At 39.0% G+C, this 17,850-nt stretch overlaps 1 protein-coding gene across 6 annotated transcripts in view; it reads left to right on the top strand.

Moving 5' to 3' along the window:
* The window catches only part of plekhg4 (pleckstrin homology domain containing, family G (with RhoGef domain) member 4), a 193,918-nt gene that overhangs the window by 152,488 nt on the left and 23,580 nt on the right, over nucleotides 1-17,850 (top strand). For all 6 annotated transcript variants that reach the window (XM_069901416.1, XM_069901414.1, XM_069901413.1 and 3 more), the window contains 3 exons: nucleotides 3,122-4,083; nucleotides 12,389-12,638; nucleotides 15,394-15,483. In XM_069901416.1, coding sequence (XP_069757517.1) covers nucleotides 3,122-4,083; nucleotides 12,389-12,638; nucleotides 15,394-15,483 — 1,302 coding nt within the window. The remainder of the gene's footprint in view (nucleotides 1-3,121; nucleotides 4,084-12,388; nucleotides 12,639-15,393; nucleotides 15,484-17,850) is intronic.

The raw sequence follows: 17,850 nt of genomic DNA, 5'->3' as shown, positions 1-17,850 counted from the left end.
ACAGTCACTGTTGCTAGGAAACAACAGCCAAGAATAAGGCCCCACAAATGCCAATGTAATAAATTGCCAGTTGATTTTTGAATTAATGCACTTTTTAAAAAAAACCTATTGAAATCAGTTCCCAGGGAAAGCTGATGGACTCACCCCTACGTTGTATAATCCTATGGAATCCATGATGTTTACTTAGGTAATGTCTCCTTGTAAGGTGTATTTGTCAAACCAGGTCACATGATTTCTCTCTCTCCCCCCTCCCCTTTCTCCTTTCTGCCTCCTCCCCCCTCCCCTTTCTCCTTTCTGCCTCCTCCCCCCTCCCCTTTCTCCTTTCTGCCTCCTCCCCCCCCCCCCCATAGGATGTAGCTATAGAGATGGTGGTTTGTGTTTTCTTGCTTCTCACTTTCCATTTTACCCTTTTGAAGATGGATTTCTAAAATGTAATTGTATTTGTAATTTAGCTTAGGTTTTGAATTAACCATACATCAGCATACATTTATAAATTGTCCTTTCCAAAATTATATATCTGACTGCCTTTACAGTCCAAAACATGCCTCATGGAGATTGAAGGAATATCAAGGTTTTGTGGGCAAAAGGTTAGGAGGCTAGCCAAAGGTGTATTTGTGTAACTTTGGAAATAACTAAGCTATGAATGTGGATGCCAATGGCAAATAGTCTGAGATAAGAATAAATTATGACACAGCTCTCTTGGTTGAGAGCTAGATTATCATTTACATAATTTTTTTAAAGTTGATGGCTGTTATAAGCCGTGTTGGTTCAAATATTACAAGCAATGTTGAAACTTGTAAATTTCTGTCTTCAACATTTTGTAATAAGTGGCAGCTGTAATTAATTTTCCGATGATATCTAATGGTTTCAAAACTGTACTGTAAAATACTCTCAACAGGTCAGGCAACCTTTGTGGAGAGAGAAACAAGGTTATATTTCTGCACAATCCAGATTTATTTTTATTAAACATTAAACATCACTTTAACTCTCTCATTTCTCTGTGAAGAAATATTGAAGGAACAAGACCTAAATTAAAACTGTCAATACATCTATTGGAATTTGTTAAAATTGCATTTGCAGTGGCAAGGAAATGTATTGCAGTTATTTGGAGATCAGATACGCATTTGGACACGGCAAAAAATTCAGAGTTATATTCCTTTGGGAAAAAAGTTACATATAATTTGAGGAATAAATATGCAATATTTTTACCAATCTAGTGCCAAATCAGATATTAGGTTTAAATCTGTAATGTTGCTTTTCCTGTGTCTCTGGACCTGCGAGAATCTCCTCTGAATCGTATTAAAGGCCTCTGTTGAAAGGTGTGTGGGTGAGACTACAGTCCAGCAAGTTTCTTCTCTCTTTTATTTTACATAACTAACTTTTGTCTTCTGAATTAACTATTTTGAGGGTGGAGGAGATATACCATCATGTATGTGATTTCTAATTTGTTTTCTTTTTGAAATTTGTATTATATTAATCTTTGATTACTACATGTATGGAGAAATTTTTAAATAAAATATTTTTTAAAAAGAGAGAATAACAAGTAAACCTCACCGATGATTTGTTCAGTTAGAACTTCAATTTATTTTATGATGGACTTAAATACAGTTCTCTGTGCTTTATTGATGACTTCTGTTTAGTGGAGCTTCGTGACGAATCTTTAGAGAGAAATGAGAGAAATGAAGAAATATTGGTGATGTTTAACGTTGCTGTGGCTTGGTTTTTTATCGTACCGGAAAATAAGTGGAAAGCAGGAAAAGCTAGTTACATAGGAGGGATTCGTACATAAAGAGATGCATCATCAGTTCCTAAAATAATTTGTCTCCATTCTTTATTAACATTCAATAAAGAACATGTATTTCTTCCTCAGACACTTCAGAATTTTTTGTGCTGATCAAGTTGAGATTTCTTTTGGCTTCTGTGATCAACATTAAGCATTCGTGGGTCAGATGCAAAATTAATTTCTCATTTCTGTTAACAATGTGATTTAATCCTAAAAGCACTGTACCAATTTAATGTTGCCTCTTCCCATACTAGGTTTACAATGTTATAATTAATGTAATATACAAAACTGTATTAGATTTTGTGATGTGGGCATGCATCCTTTGAGAATTGCATTGAGACTCTGCTGGCTACAAGATTGAAGTACGAAATGAGTTTGCAATAAAAAGGGATCATTCATCATACAAACAAAACAAATAGATCATGTCATTTGTTTCCTAAATATAAAATACGTGGAATATATTAAGTTCATTAGAACATGATTCCACTCTGTTATGCAATTGGAATAGTTTCCATATCAACATGCATTAGGAGGTTTACGCTTGGATTAGCTAGTGATGTGCATTAAACATTACAGAAATTGTATTTGTTGAAATATGCTGGTTTGTAAGATGCCTTTAGGCTTTTATATCACTTATGTCAGTTCTATATTTGACCAAAAAGATCCCAAAATTAGCACTGACGTGGGGTTTCATTGCTGCTTGGATCTTATCCTGGAGCTCCTTATTCAGCAGTATATCTTCACCAGAAGCAGTGCAGCAGTTCATGAAAGCCCTCAGCACTACCACGTTGAGGTGAATGGTATCTACGTCCTCCGGAAAGTAAATAAATAAAACGTTTTGCAGAATGTCTAGTGCAAAGTAAATTGTACATCACAAATGGGTTTAGTTTGTTTTTGGAGAAAGTCATGATTTAAGTCTCATAAAATCGATTGAAATTTATTTGTAAAGATAAAACCATTTTTTTCCATCTTGGTGAATATATCACGATAATAAGTTATTAGTTTAAGTATGTTTATTTGTACTCAACAGAATGGACATTATATATTGTGTAAATATATATTAAAATAAAAGTATACCCTACTCAAAGCTGTTTTTTTCCAAGAGAATTCCATGGAAAATGTACATGGTGACTTCAAGAGTGTGATATTTTTACAACAGTTATTTGTTCAATTTATTTCTGTTAATTTTCTATTTTTTGTCAATTCTGCTGCCAATAATTTCATTCATTTTTTAAAAAAGTCACGAACATACCTCGTGTAAGAGCCTGTTACTATTTTGTGCAGACAGGTTGCCTTTTTATTATTGGGTTGACTGTTAATTTCATGTCTTTATTACAGGCTTATGAATGGACTCTAGAGGGCATGCGGCGCCTTGCGTGTATCAGTATGGATGACTGCTATTCGCCAGAACGCTGTGGAGCTGTTGCAAAATATCTGGAAAATCATCATTCTCAGGATCCTGAAATCCCAGGTGCAAAGTTTCAAGAGATGAAAGAATTAGCTCGTGAATTAAAAAATGAAAAAGGAATGAAGCAGTGGGAGTTTGCTTGGTCCAAATGCCAAGAGACAAAGCTCATCTTTGAAAAGAAACTAGAAGCTGCTTTGCAGACAAGAAAGGCTTTGCCATCAGATCATAAGTTTTCTGAATTTGAATGTGTAAGAAATGAGAGTTTGAGGAAGCAGTCAAATGGTAACGAGCAAAAATTACAATGTGAACAAGGTATTGCTGGCTCAAATAGTAGTGTTTATTCTTCAAACAGCGGATCAAATCCTAGTGTGTGGAAGAAAGACACATTTTCACCACCATTATCAGATATTTGTTATGGAACAATAAATAGTGCACCTGAAACGTTTCCCACCAAATATGCCACTCCCTATCACCAAAACATTGATCAAATGAGAGAAAGAGTTTGTACCTCCATTCATTTGTCAACGCCGGAGTCTTGCAAACAATTGCAGGGAACTTTTGCTAATGAAGTTAACTTTTCTCATATAAAGTCAAGATGTTTTTCAGTGCCAGTTTCCCAGAATCTGCATCAGAGAAAAGTACTTCGGAAAGCCCAGAGTTTTGACTATTCACCTAATGATGCTTTCAGTTACAATTCATGTCACAGAACTTCTGTTGAACCTGCAAGGCATGGCAACACTGGAGTGTTCATTAAAGGGCTTGAAGTGAGCAGCACTGAACTTAATGATCGACCTTGTATCCCCAGACAGCAACCTTTGTTCATTTGGACTGAAAACCAAGCAGAAGGCTACAGGAGTTGTATTTCTTTACCAGAACCCAAGGCTAAGGTTAGGTGGGTATAAATACATCCAGAAGTAATTTAAATAATTTACCTGAGAAGTGTGCTTATGAGAGGAACATGGCAAGAAAGTTTCCTTTAAATGAAACATAATATTGTGGTGACAAGAAAAGTTTGTGGAAACTTCATCTTTTCTTAACATTTGCCATAGTTTACCAGTAACAGTTAAATATTCACAGTTGCTTTGTACAGAAATATTTTTGTATTTACCTTTATTCATTGTACTCATCCTCCCTTTTAAAACAAAAGCAGTTTTCTCAAAGATTATGATTCCTTCATGCCTGTGAGAGAGATGTTTTAAAGGAAAACCCTGCTGGAAAAATACACTTTGAAAATCTTATTTTTTATATGGTAAGCTCTGATATTTTAAACAAAAAAAAATTTCTTGAGGCTGACGGATGATCTTATGGAGGTTAATAAAATCATAAGGGGCACGGATAAAGTGAATGCTCATTTTTTTTTCCCCAGAGTAGATGATTCTAAAACTAGAGGGCATAGGTTTAAGGTGAGGGGAAGAGGTTTAAGAGGGACCTGAGTGGCAATGTTTTGGCTCAGAGAGTAATATGCATCTACTAGAGGAACCATTGGAAGAGGGTACCATTACAGCAATTAAAGATATTTGGACAGATGTCACAAGGTATAGGAGCAGAAGAAGGCCCATTGGCCAGAGTCTGATGCACCATTCTATCATGACCTGATCCATCCACCCACTCCCCGGCTTTCTCATTAACCTTGATACCCTGACTAATCAAGTATCTGCCTTAAATACACCCAACGACCTTGCTTCCACAACCACCTGTGACAAGTTCCATCTGACTAAAGAAATTTTTCTACATCTGTTTTAAATTGATGCTCTTTTATCCTGAAGTTGTCCTCTTGTCCTAGAATCCCCTGCCATGGGAAATATTGCCACATCTACTCTGTCTAGGCCCTTCAGCATTCAAAATGCCTTCACTAAGTCTCCCTTCATTTTTCAGTAGTCAAATGAGGACAGTCCAAGAGCCAAAAATTGTTTCTTATATGCTAACCCTTTCATTCCTGATATTCTAGTAAATCTTCTCTGAACTCTCTCCAATACTAGCATGTCTTTTCTCAAATTAGGCACCCAAAACTACACAGTAATCCAAGTGAGGTTTCACCAGTGCTTTATGGAGTCTCAAGATTACATCCCTGCTTTTATATGGTATTCCTCAAGAAATGAATGCCAACATTGCATTCACAGTCTTCACCACCTAGTCAAACTGGAGGTCAAGCTTTAGGGTATTCTGCCCAAGGACTTCAAGTCCCTTTGCAACTCAGAATTTTGAATTTTCTCTCCATCTAAATCATAATCTGTCTATGTATTTCTTCTATCAAAGTGCATGATTATACACTTTCCAACATTGTATTTCACCTATAACCATATAGCAATTACAATACGGAAACAGGCCATACCGGCCCTTCTAGTCCGCACCTCTCTCATTCTCTTAATCTGGCCAAGACTCTCTGTAGTTTTTCGGTATCCTCAGCACCATCTGCCCCACCACCTACTCTGGTATCATCTGCAAATTTAGCCACAAAGCCATCTATTCCGTTATTCAAATGAATTGTATGCCACATAAAAAGAAGTGGCTCCAACACCAATACCTGTGGAACACCACTGGTAACCAGCAGCCAACCAGAATATGAACCCTTTATTCCTACTCTCTGTTTCCTGCCAATCAGCCAATGCTCCCCCCATGCTAGTATCCTTCTTGTAATTCCATGGGCTCTCATCTGGTTTCACAGCCTTGTGTGTGGCATCTTATTGAAGGCCTTTTGAAAGTCTAAATACACAACGTTCCCTGCATCTCCCCTGTCTATTCCTGCTTGTGATCTTTTCAAAAAATGTCCATATGTTTGTCAGGCATGATTTTCAAGCACCTCCATGTATTCAGTAACCTCATCCTTCACAATTGACTCCAACAGCTTCCCAACCACCAATGTCAGGCTCATACGTCTATAATTTCCTTTCTACTGCCTCACTCCCTTCTTAAACTGCAGAGTGACATATGCGGTCTCCAGTCCACGGGAACCATGACAGACTGCATTGACTCCTGGAAGATCATTACCAATGCCTCCACAATCTCTACAGCTACCTCCTTCAGAACCCAAGGATGTATTCCATCTGGTCCTGGAGACTTATCTACCCTTAGACCCATTTAGCATCCCAAGTACCTTGTCTCTCATGAACTTGACTGCACTCGCTTTTCTTCCAGGTAAGTCATGAGAGTCTGGTATGCTGCTAATGTCTTCTATAATGAAGACTGATCCAAAATATTCATTCCGTTCCTCTGACATCATGTCTCCATTACAATTTCTCCACTATTGTTTTCTATTGGTCCTCTTTGATATTACTTGCTAACCTCCTTTCATAATTAATATTTTGCTTCCTGATCACCTTCTCTAAGTTTTTGAAAATGTCCCAGTCCTCCATTTTCCCACTTATGTTTCCTTGTCTGCTCTCTCTTTAATTTTTACTTTAACTTCCCTCTTATTTTCCATTCACAAACTTCTAATTGGTGTGTGCCTGTTCTGCACTTTCCTTATTTCTCACAGAAACTCCAGCCATTGCTAATCTGCTGTCTTCCCCATTATTGTGTTTTTCCAATTGACTTTAGCCAGTTCCTCTCTCACGCGACTGTAATTCCCTTTACTTCATTGAAATACTGACACATTGGATTTTAGGCTCTGTTTTTTTTAATTTCAAAGTGAACTCCATCATATTGTGATTACTGCCTCCTCAGGTTCCTTTACTTTAAGCTCTCTATCACCTCTAGTTCATTGCTCAGCACTAAATCTAGAACAGCCAATTCCCTGGTGGGCTTGTTAACAAGCTGCTCCAAAAAGCCATATAGTAGGCATTCTACTAACTCTCTCCTGACATCCTGTACAAACTTGACTTTCCCAATCTAATTTCATGTTAAAATCCCCCATGATTATTGTAACATTGTCTTTCTGATGTTGTTACGAGCCTAGATGACCCCAAAACCCAGAACCAATAGATATTCACCAAGACAAAAGGTTACTTGAAAAAATATTGCTTTTAATTATCTTTAAAGTTGAAAACAGATTCACACTTTAACTTATCACTATTGACTTAACTAACCTAACTTAACTCCCTTCTAATTCTAAGCACACGTGTATGTACTGTGTGTGTAAGTTCAGAAAAGTTCTTTGATTCACAGTCCAATTTCACTTCCCATTCCTCCAAGTTAACTGGTTGGAGGCAATTTTTATACTGTGCACAGAATTTAACATTTATAAAGTTCACCAGGCTTTGGTGTTTGAAAGATGAATGGTTACCACTCAGGAAGGTTCTTGTCAGTTTTCAGAGAGAGATTTGTTGTTTCAGGACACCCACAACTGATGTACTTCCATCAGCCACTTCAGTGTCTTGCTGATGAAACTTGCCCCCTCAGGGTTCTCCAGCTTATAACCTCTTTCTTTCAGGTTACTACAAAGTTCCTTTTTGTTTCTCTTAATCTAAGTGAAACATCAGACAGCCAGTCCTCTCCTCTTGCATGAACCACAAGGGCTTTGACCAGACTGAACTGAGCACTCACAACCCGTCTTCCAAATGGGGTTTTCCACAAGCTTGCCAGCTTGTCCTGTTCCAGTTCCAGTTGCTGCTGCTGACTGTAAAACTATAGAACTGATGTGTCATACACACACACACACACACACACACACACACACACACACACACACACACACACACAGAAAGCCTGTTTGACTCCCTCTGCTTGCAAAACCACATGGCCCTCTTAGAACAGCAAATATCCCTCCAGACAGAATGCAGCTCCAACAAGCTCTTTGCTCTGTTGTAAACAACAATCCATTGGTGGAGTCTATTGGGCACGCCAAAGCTTTTGCAAAGGCTTTGAGGCCCTGACATGTCTAGCATTAGCAGAGCTCCAGTATTTTAAATAAGATCTGTTTTAAAGTGTTTGTATGTTACCTACACTAACAAACCCTTCCCCAATTTATCTCCCAAAAACATATCTATATTCTGTCACAATGTGCCTTATTTATATCCAGTTTTATTTTGTAATCCACATCCTGGCTGCTGTTTGGAGGCCTGTATATTACCATTTGTGTCCTTTTGCCTTTTCTGTTCTTTAACTCAAGTCATAAAGATTCTACCTCTTTTCTGATCCTATGTCCTATGATTTAAAAATGTTGCTTACCAGCAGACTCATGCAAGCCCTCTACCTCCCTGCCTATCCTTGCAATACACCGTATATCCTTGGACATTCAGCTCCCAATGACATCCATCTTTCAGCCATGACTCAGTAATAGCCACAGCATTGTACTCTCTAACCTGTAACTGTACAGCAAGATCATCCACCTTGTTTCTAATGCTGGGTAGGAAGAGCTTTGAAGGATATAGTTACAGATGCACAGAAGTCAGGAAAAATGTAGATTTACAACTTGGTCAACATAGATGGGTTGTGCTAAAGGGTTTGTTCTGCTGTATGTCTCTTCTCATAATTTCTAAACCTGATTAGTGAGTGTCAGTCATTCATTAAAGCATCAAATGGTTGTAATGGCCAATATTTTGATAAGTAGGCATATGTGTAACTTGAAGCAGGGTTGGGATTGGAGGCAAAAATGCAACTATTTATTATTTTGTAACATTCTGCACCTCGGGCCGACACAGAAAATGGCCGTCGAACGCAGCAGCTGGCAAAGCATTGTGCGGGCTGAAACACCCGTTTCCGTAGGCGTTGGCAGAGTGGTGAAACTGTCCGATCATCGCCCAGGCATCCGAGGTAACTAATCGGCAGCCAGCCCGCTCAAGCCATGCCTCGGTGGTGATGCAGCTGAGCTGACTATAAGAGACCTCCAAATAAACTCAGTGTCGAATACATTCTACTGTTGTGTGTGTCTGTCTTCTCCTGTGGATTCGAGCTACAGCCTTAGAGCTATAAACTAGCTGTAGCCATAGCAACCTCGCTACATCATCTCATTTCTTTGGCGACTGTAGTCTGTTGTACTCATTAATGATCTGCTTGAAGCTGATAACTTTGTACTCTGTAGTGTCACTGAATAAATTGCAATCACCATCAAGTAGTTAATTTTGTACTTTTCAAAGGGTTTTCATATTCCTTTTAGTAATTTTATGATAATTGTTCACAGGATTGAATAATCCAAAATATACAATGTGCAATTCTCTGAGAACTATGCAAGTGAATCTGTCTTTAAAATGGGAAGTGACGCAACACAGCTCTGTGCTAATTTAAAATTGCTCTTGTAGATTAATCTGATGTCTTTTCCCTTGATTTAAACATGAAAATTGATCACTTGATTTTCCAGAGATTTATGAATTTAAAATCTATTCAGTCCTTGCATATCAAATTCATTGTGAAAACAAATCTTAAGTAGCAAATGATTTTTTAAAAATTAGACATACAGCATGGTAACAGGCTCTTTCAGCCCACGAGTCCATGCTGTCCAATTAACCTACACCCTGGTACGTTTTTTGAAGGCTAAGGGAAATCTGGGGACCCTGGGGAAAACTCACACAGACACAGGGAGAACGTACAAACTCCTTACACACAGCATGGGATTCAAATCCTAGTCCCGATCATTGGTGCTGTAAGAGAGTTGCACTAAATGCTACGCTAACCGTGCCACCCAAAATTACGTCAGGAGTGAGATTCGAATCCACATATCCGAGAGAGACTGTGACCTGATTACAGCGCCTTAGACTGTTCAGCCATCCTGACCCAGTACCCATGATGAAGAGCTTGAAAACTCTTGAGAGATTTTCTAACAGAGTGCAAGGTATAATTGGGAAATTGAATTCTTAGCGGGAAACCTTTTGGTTTTTGCAACCAATTCACAAGGCTGGTGGCAATAAATGAGAGAATTATGATATTTCTGTCTCACACTAAAATGTGATTCATGATCAGTTGAAGTGCTCAAGGGCCAAGAAAAAGTGAAAATTGCTCTGAAGTTAATACATCAAAACAGTTATTTTGCTAAATTCAGGTGCAACTATTAAACTCTGTTTAAGTCTCATATTACAATTTATAGAACTTAGCTTTGAAGATTTTTAAAGAGTCAAATAAGTACAGATCTGGAAATCTGAAATAAAATTAGAAAATGCTGGAAGCCCTCAGGCATAATCTGTGAAAAGAGAAGCAGGATTAATTTTTCATGTCAAAAGCTCCATCAGAACTGATGTTAGGTTTATACCTACTTCTGTGTCATTCTTATTTCAAAGCAATGGGTTTGCCTCACTCTTAGGAAGAGCCATATTTATAGTTATTTACATTTTTTAAATGGAAATCTTTAACAATTTTAAAAATAAGTATACACAATACAGCAATACAGGTTTGCTAACTGGAATAAAAACAGTGCTACAAATCCTCAGCAAGTCAAGGAGCATCTGTGGAAAGAGAAATTGAGTTAACATTTCAAGTCAATGCTCTGTATCATTAAGCACTTTTAAAATTCAAGACTATTTTATTGTCATGCAATAAAACAGATGTCATATTAAACAAAATTTCATTTTGTCTGCCACTAGGCAGAAAAAGATTCACCATCAGCAGAAATTGCCTGAGAAATTGCAGTTAGAGAAAGAGAAGGAAACAGAATCCCTTCAGAGTCACAGATTGACTGTGTATACACCTCCAGTGCTCTCACAGCCTCTGCAAACCACACAGACTTCAATCCAAATAATCGACAACCCAAGCTCCAGATCAAAACTTCTAAAGATTAGGAAGACCAGCACTCATGCCCTTCGACAGCCTCCCGTATACATGGAACTCCTTCAGCCAGTCTCGAGCAGTCCGCAGCCTTGCATGAGTCTTTTGACCACAAGTAGCCAGCAGCCCACAGCTAGTGGGTTTCTCGCCTCCAGTGGCCAACAGTCCACTGCCTGTGTATTCTTCAGCTGTAGAGCCCCTCACTGGTCTGCTGCCATGAAAACCTTCCCATAGGGTTGTCTCCTCTGCTTCTCATTCTCAAATTGGGGGTGGGGGGGGTGGGTGGGTGGTGGCGGGTGCTCTCCCATTCTCTCATGTTCTGTCATTTCATGAGGCTCATGAAATTTTGGGTAAAATTAACACTTAAGTTCCATTTCTGAAGTGCCCATTGTTGCCTGTTAGCTGCTTTGAATAATTATACCCAGCATAATGGATGTATCATGAAAAATAAATCTAGATGCTGGAAAGCTAAGATAAGAACAGTAAATACTGGAAATTACTCAGTAGGTCAAGGAGCATCTATGGGAAAGAAATGTATGTTTAGTTCATTTTATAATAGATGTTATGTTGACCAGCTTTTGATTCATAATTCCACAAACTTTAAAGAATGATTTGCTTCATTTGTGTGAGTAATGTTTTGTATATTTTTCAGTGTAAGTTTACAAACAATAAAAAACATTTAAAAGTACTAAGCTGCAAGAAATGTCTGAATGCCGCCCAGACTAGTCATCACTTCTACTGAATCGGGGAAAAGTATAGCACCGTGGGATGATGTTGCCATCTTGAGTTTGCACCAATTCTTTTTTATAGGGCATCCAATTATTCTCCTGTTACCACAGTCATGTAATTTTTTTTTCATTTATCCATTTACCTTTTAAACTCCTATTAAAACACATTCTGCCACCAGGTTTGGAAATGTACTTTAAATTTTAACCATTTACATTTTTTAAAGTTTCTCCGCTTGCTGCCTCTTTCATTTTATGGTTACTTTAATTTTGGATCTTCTGAGCATCAACTGTGTGGCACTGGAGCTTTCCTTAATTTATTGCACCTTTTCTTGTGTCAGGTTAAATTTGAACGTCATGTTTCACTGTCTATGATCTATTTTATAACCTGAATTCAAACTGAACAATTGATCTATTCAGGTTAAGTAAAGAAAAATCACTGTGAGGTGTTCGCTTCACCACTTTATTTTCAATTAATTAAATTTGGGTTGAACAGAGACTGCATTGCAAACAAATTTATGCAAACAAACCTTTATCGACCAGAAGATATTCTTAAGCAAAACTCAATACACAATTCTGCATGCAGGCAATTGCATTAAAAGGATTGACTGAATTGAAATTGGATTGTCACTTTTTTATAAAAAAATGCCAAAGAAGAAAATTATAATTCTTCTCCTTTCACTTATGCCCAAAATAGTTTGAATATTTAGCTAGCTAAACCTATTGTTTATCTACTGCTAATATTTGTGAGATGTACAAATTTCTCAAATGTAAAATATTGAGTGCTGCTCTTTGTGAAACACTTCATCGTGGTCAAATGTTACCTTTTGCTCATTACAGTAAACTGAGGCACATCATTGATGAGATGGTCACAACAGAACGAGAGTATGTAAAATCTCTCAGGTACATCATTGATAATTACTACCCAGAGATGGAGCGTTTTGACCTTCCTCAGGATCTGCGAGGGAAACGCAGTGTTATCTTTGGAAACCTAGAGAAGCTTTACAACTTCCACAGCCAGTATTTCCTGAAAGAACTGGAAAGTTGTACTAACCATCCATTACGTGCTAGCCACTGCTTCCTCAGACATGTAAGTAAATATTTGTATTCAGTTTACAGATTATCACAAGAAAACTGGTTATTTCAGTGAACTGGATTTGAATCTCCCACTGTAAGTAGCTTGTACATTCTTCCCATGTTCACATGGGTTTCCTCTGGGTTCTCTGGTTTCCTCCTACATTCCAGGCATATGGAGTCAACTGGTTAATTGGGCAATGAGTATATTTGAGTGGCTCAGACTCTTTTTTGGAGGTGAGAGGTGGAAGGGCTTGTCACCATGTTGTATCTCTACGTTAAAATGCTCGAAATGGTGATGCATGATGTTGGGTACGTTCAGATGCAAGATTAGAAATCAGGCTGGCTTATTTTGACATTGCAATGTTGTCCATTGTCCTGGAGTTAGTTGTTGCAAAATTGATTAATGAAGGACTCGAGCCCGAAATGTTGATTATATATCTTTATCTTTGCTATCCAAAGTACACTGTCTGACCTGCTGACTTTCTCTAGCATTGTGTTTTTACTTCAATCATAGTGTCTGCAGACTTTCGTGTTTTACTCTGGTTCAAAGATATGTATGAAAGAGCAAAATTTTCAAGATTAAAGGTTGAAATTGAAATACAAAGTTTCTCAGAGAAAAAAGTTGGAGCATACTAATTTTATCCCGCCGTTCTTGCCCACTGCAAAATTGTTCAGTCTCATTATTGTGTATCTTATGTGATCGAGTACAAGTTGGAAGGAAAATGACAATACTGTGCAATCAGCTGCTCGGGTTGTGGAAGGAACTAAAAGTTAAATCTTGTGCTTTTGAGACAAGGATAGCTCTTCGGGTAGAAAATTAAGTGATCTGATTTTGATCTGGTCCAGTTTGATGTTTTAGTAACATCATTGATGTTAATTCTGTCTTGGAGTAATTAAATAGACATGGATTAATTATAAAACCTTTAGTATTAACTGACTACCTTCTAAACTCACCATTTTAATTCCTATCTGGGTTTGATAATCTAAGATGTTTAGAAGCCCATTTTTGTTCTCGTACTCCTTGTGAGGAACTGTGTGGGAATTAGTCACAGAGAGGTGTTTTAGTGTGATAATAGTTTAAGAATTTTCTCTTAGCAAAGATCCTCACAATGAGTGTCAGATTGCTAAATTTGCTTTATGTTTGAAATTGCAGTTAGCAACTTCATCTTTGAGCATCAAGCCAGTTCTCTCCACTCATTATTATTATAAACATGAGTGGAGATGAGTCCCTTAGGAACCAGTTTTGCCTTTAGTTTTAATGCCTGGACTTCTGACTACATTTACTACCACTGGTTATTAAGTTATAGAATGCAAGTTGTGGAAAAGAACGAAGAGAAATAAATATTTGAACAGCTCCCCTAACTCTCTCAGTGAGGTCTGAAAAGTAATAATGGTCCTATTAATGTGTTGCCTGAAGAATGGAAATTAATTAGATTGATATATTTCCATCATAAATAATTTTCAGATAGAATGATTTTTACTTATTGAGTACTGTACAAGAATCATCTTGGCCTTTTCAGTAGGGCAAAACTTTATTTGAAAAGCGGTGTGCAACATCCAGGCACAGTTTACAAAAATCCAGTGAGTAGCAGTCCTTGTGCTTCTGCTGCTCTCACCTCAGCTGGGTTCCCAGGGAAACTGGAAAACAAAGTCTCGGCATTCAGCCCAAAGTCACAGTAAATTAGATGAGAACGTGATTGTGTAATTAACCACCGTCAATATTAACCAAAAATATAGGGGAAAAGTTGGATGTCCATTTTGTTTGGAATATAAACAGAATTAGGAAACTAGTGCAAAGAGCAAGTGAAAGATCTGAATTAATTTTCATAAAAACAAATAGATGCTTCAATTCTTTTAAAAATCTTTGCATTGCTGTTAATTTTCCAAAATGATTTCACCAACAATGTCACGATCATGAGATTAATCCAAATCTACAGCAAATGAAGCAATTTGAAACTGTTTAATAGAATTTGCTGCATAATTAAACATTTCTTCATTAATTTTTCCTTTATTTCTAAATTTTAAAAAATTCAGTGATTTAACAATGTATTTTGTTCTGCATCTCAGTGAAAGCAGCAGAATTAATTTGTATTATTCTAATTTTTATACAGTACAGGTTGAGTGCCCCTTATCCAAAAGGCTTGGGACCAGACGTTTTTCAGTTTTTGGGTTTTTTCGGATTTTCAAACTTTGGAACAAAGTAGCACAGTAGCATCAGCAGAATACCTGTATCAGCCACAACGATAAACAAATGCAGGCTTTTTGAGCACCGCCACAAGTGGAAAATTCACATGAAATAATGTTTAGTACTGTACTTACAAAAAAAGTCCTCCTCCCCGCCACCAGTCCCCAGCGCCTCCCCACCGCCAGTCCCCGCTCCCGCCCAGGAGCCCAAGGTGACTTCTTCTATGCAGATGGCACAGCAGCCGATGTTGAGAATGGAGTTACTGTCACCAATTTCGGCTGCAGCTGATGCTGAAGACTTGGACCCAGCACCATTTGGCATTTTCCCAGCCAGAAGCAAAGATTTAGGTTTTTTTTTTACAGTTATTGTATTGAAACTGGCGCCAACAGAGCGTCAGAGCCCCACAAGGTGTTGAATTTTTTTGAACCACTTGTGAAGTCACAAAATTCAGTTTTTGGATCTTTTCGGTTTTTGAATCTTTGGATAAGGGGTTTTCGACCTGTATTTGATGGGGAATTATAAGAAATGATAGAAACACAAATGCAATGAAATATAATGTAATATTTAATTAATCCATTTACAGCAAGACCAGTTTGGCATGTATGCCTTGTACAGCAAGAACAAACCCAAATCTGATGCTCTGCTCGCCATTCACGGGAATACTTTTTTCAAGGTAAGCTCCTTATACTGCATGAACAATAATTCAGTGTCAGGAAAATCATTGCAAACTGATAATACTGAGGAGTTTTAATTTTAAAAATTAAATCTCAATGAGATGCTTATGTCATTAAAATTGGATTATTTGCTGTTTACACAGCGTCAGAATTTATTTAACCCTTGGCAAAGAAGCCATTCATAAAGAGCAATCCTGCTGTTTCCCACCACCTTGCACTGGGTCTGTTGTCCTGCAGATCATAGCTCTTCAACCACACTACAAACATTGTTTATGTGGTGGTGAGAGTTTATACCTCCACCATTCTCTCAGGAAGTGAGCTCTAGACCCCATTACAGTAAATTTAAATTTACTTTTTTTTTAAATTAAAATTTTTAAAGTTAGACGTAAGCAAGATAACAGGCTACTTCAGCCCATGAGTCCATGTTGCCCAGTTTATACCCCATTACCCCTGGTACATTTTTGAAAGGTGAAAGGAAAGGTGAGCTCCTGGGGAAAGCCCACACAGACATGGGACAGTGTGGGTTTAGACAGTGCTAGATTCGAACCCCGGTCCTGATCACTGGTGCTTCAAAAGTGTTGCGCTAACCACTACGCCAACCACGCTGCCCAAATATATATATATATATATATATATATGCGTACTCAATATATCTAACTAGGGTTGTATAGAGTTCTAGCGAAATTTCCTTGTTCTTGCATGTTCTGCTTAATCTCTGGGATCCTCTGGGATCAGTTGAAGACTACCATACTGCAATCCACTGAAGAGGTACTGGGCTTCTCCTCCAGGAAAAACAAGGACTGGTTTGACGAAAACAGCCAGGAAATCCAGGAGCTGCTGGCAAAGAAGCGAGCTGCCCACCAGGCTCACCTTACAAAGCCGTCCTGTCCAGAGAAGAAACAAGCCTTCCGTCGCGCATGCAGCCATCTTCAGCGCAAACTCCGGGAGATCCAAAATGAGTGGTGGACTAGCCTCGCCAAACGAACACAGCTCAGCGCGGACATTGGCGACTTCAGGGGTTTCTACGAGGCTCTAAAGGCTGTGTACGGCCCCTCACCCCAAGTCCAAAGCCCGCTGCGCAGCTCAGACGGCAAAGTCCTCCTCAGCGACAAGATCTCCATCCTCAACCGATGGTCAGAACACTTCCAATCTCTTTTCAGTGCCAACCGCTCAGTCCAAGATTCCGCCCTGCTCCAGCTCCCTCAACAGCCCCTAAGGCTAGAGCTGGATGAGGTTCCCACCCTGGATGAGACATATAAGGCAATCGAACAACTGAAAAGTGGCAAAGCAGCAGGTATGGATGGAATCCCCCCAGAAGTCTGGAAGGCTGGCGGCAAAACTCTGCATGCCAAACTGCATGAGTTTTTCAAGCTTTGTTGGGACCAAGGTAAACTGCCTCAGGATCTTCGTGATGCCACCATCATCACCCTGTACAAAAACAAAGGCGAGAAATCAGACTGCTCAAACTACAGGGGAATCACGTTGCTCTCCATTGCAGGCAAAATCTTCGCTAGGATTCTACTAAATAGAATAATACCTAGTGTCGCCGAGAATATTCTCCCAGAATCACAGTGCGGCTTTCGCGCAAACAGAGGAACCACTGACATGGTCTTTGCCCTCAGACAGCTCCAAGAAAAGTGCAGAGAACAAAACAAAGGACTCTACATCACCTTTGTTGACCTCACCAAAGCCTTCGACACCGTGAGCAGGAAAGGGCTTTGGCAAATACTAGAGCGCATCGGATGTCCCCCAAAGTTCCTCAATATGATTATCCAACTGCACGAAAACCAACAAGGTCGGGTCAGATACAGCAATGAGCTCTCTGAACCCTTCTCCATTAACAATGGCGTGAAGCAAGGCTGTGTTCTCGCACCAACCCTCTTTTCAATCTTCTTCAGCATGATGCTGAACCAAGCCATGAAAGACCCCAACAATGAAGACGCTGTTTACATCCGGTACCGCACGGATGGCAGTCTCTTCAATCTGAGGCGCCTGCAAGCTCACACCAAGACACAAGAGAAACTTGTCCGTGAACTACTCTTTGCAGATGATGCCGCTTTAGTTGCCCATTCAGAGCCAGCTCTTCAGCGCTTGACGTCCTGCTTTGTGGAAACTGCCAAAATGTTTGGCCTGGAAGTCAGCCTGAAGAAAACTGAGGTCCTCCATCAGCCAGCTCCCCACCATGACTACCAGCCCCCCCACATCTCCATCGGGCACACAAAACTCAAAACGGTCAACCAGTTTACCTATCTCGGCTGCACCATTTCATCAGATGCAAGGATCGACAATGAGATAGACAACAGACTCGCCAAGGCAAATAGCGCCTTTGGAAGACTACACAAAAGAGTCTTGAAAAACAACCAACT

The sequence above is a fragment of the Narcine bancroftii genome, chromosome 10 (genome assembly GCF_036971445.1).
Source record: "Narcine bancroftii isolate sNarBan1 chromosome 10, sNarBan1.hap1, whole genome shotgun sequence".
Taxonomy (NCBI): Eukaryota; Metazoa; Chordata; class Chondrichthyes; order Torpediniformes; family Narcinidae; genus Narcine; species Narcine bancroftii.
The sequence above is the reverse complement of the archived record's forward strand: the minus strand, read 5'-3'. Positions and strand labels throughout refer to the sequence as shown.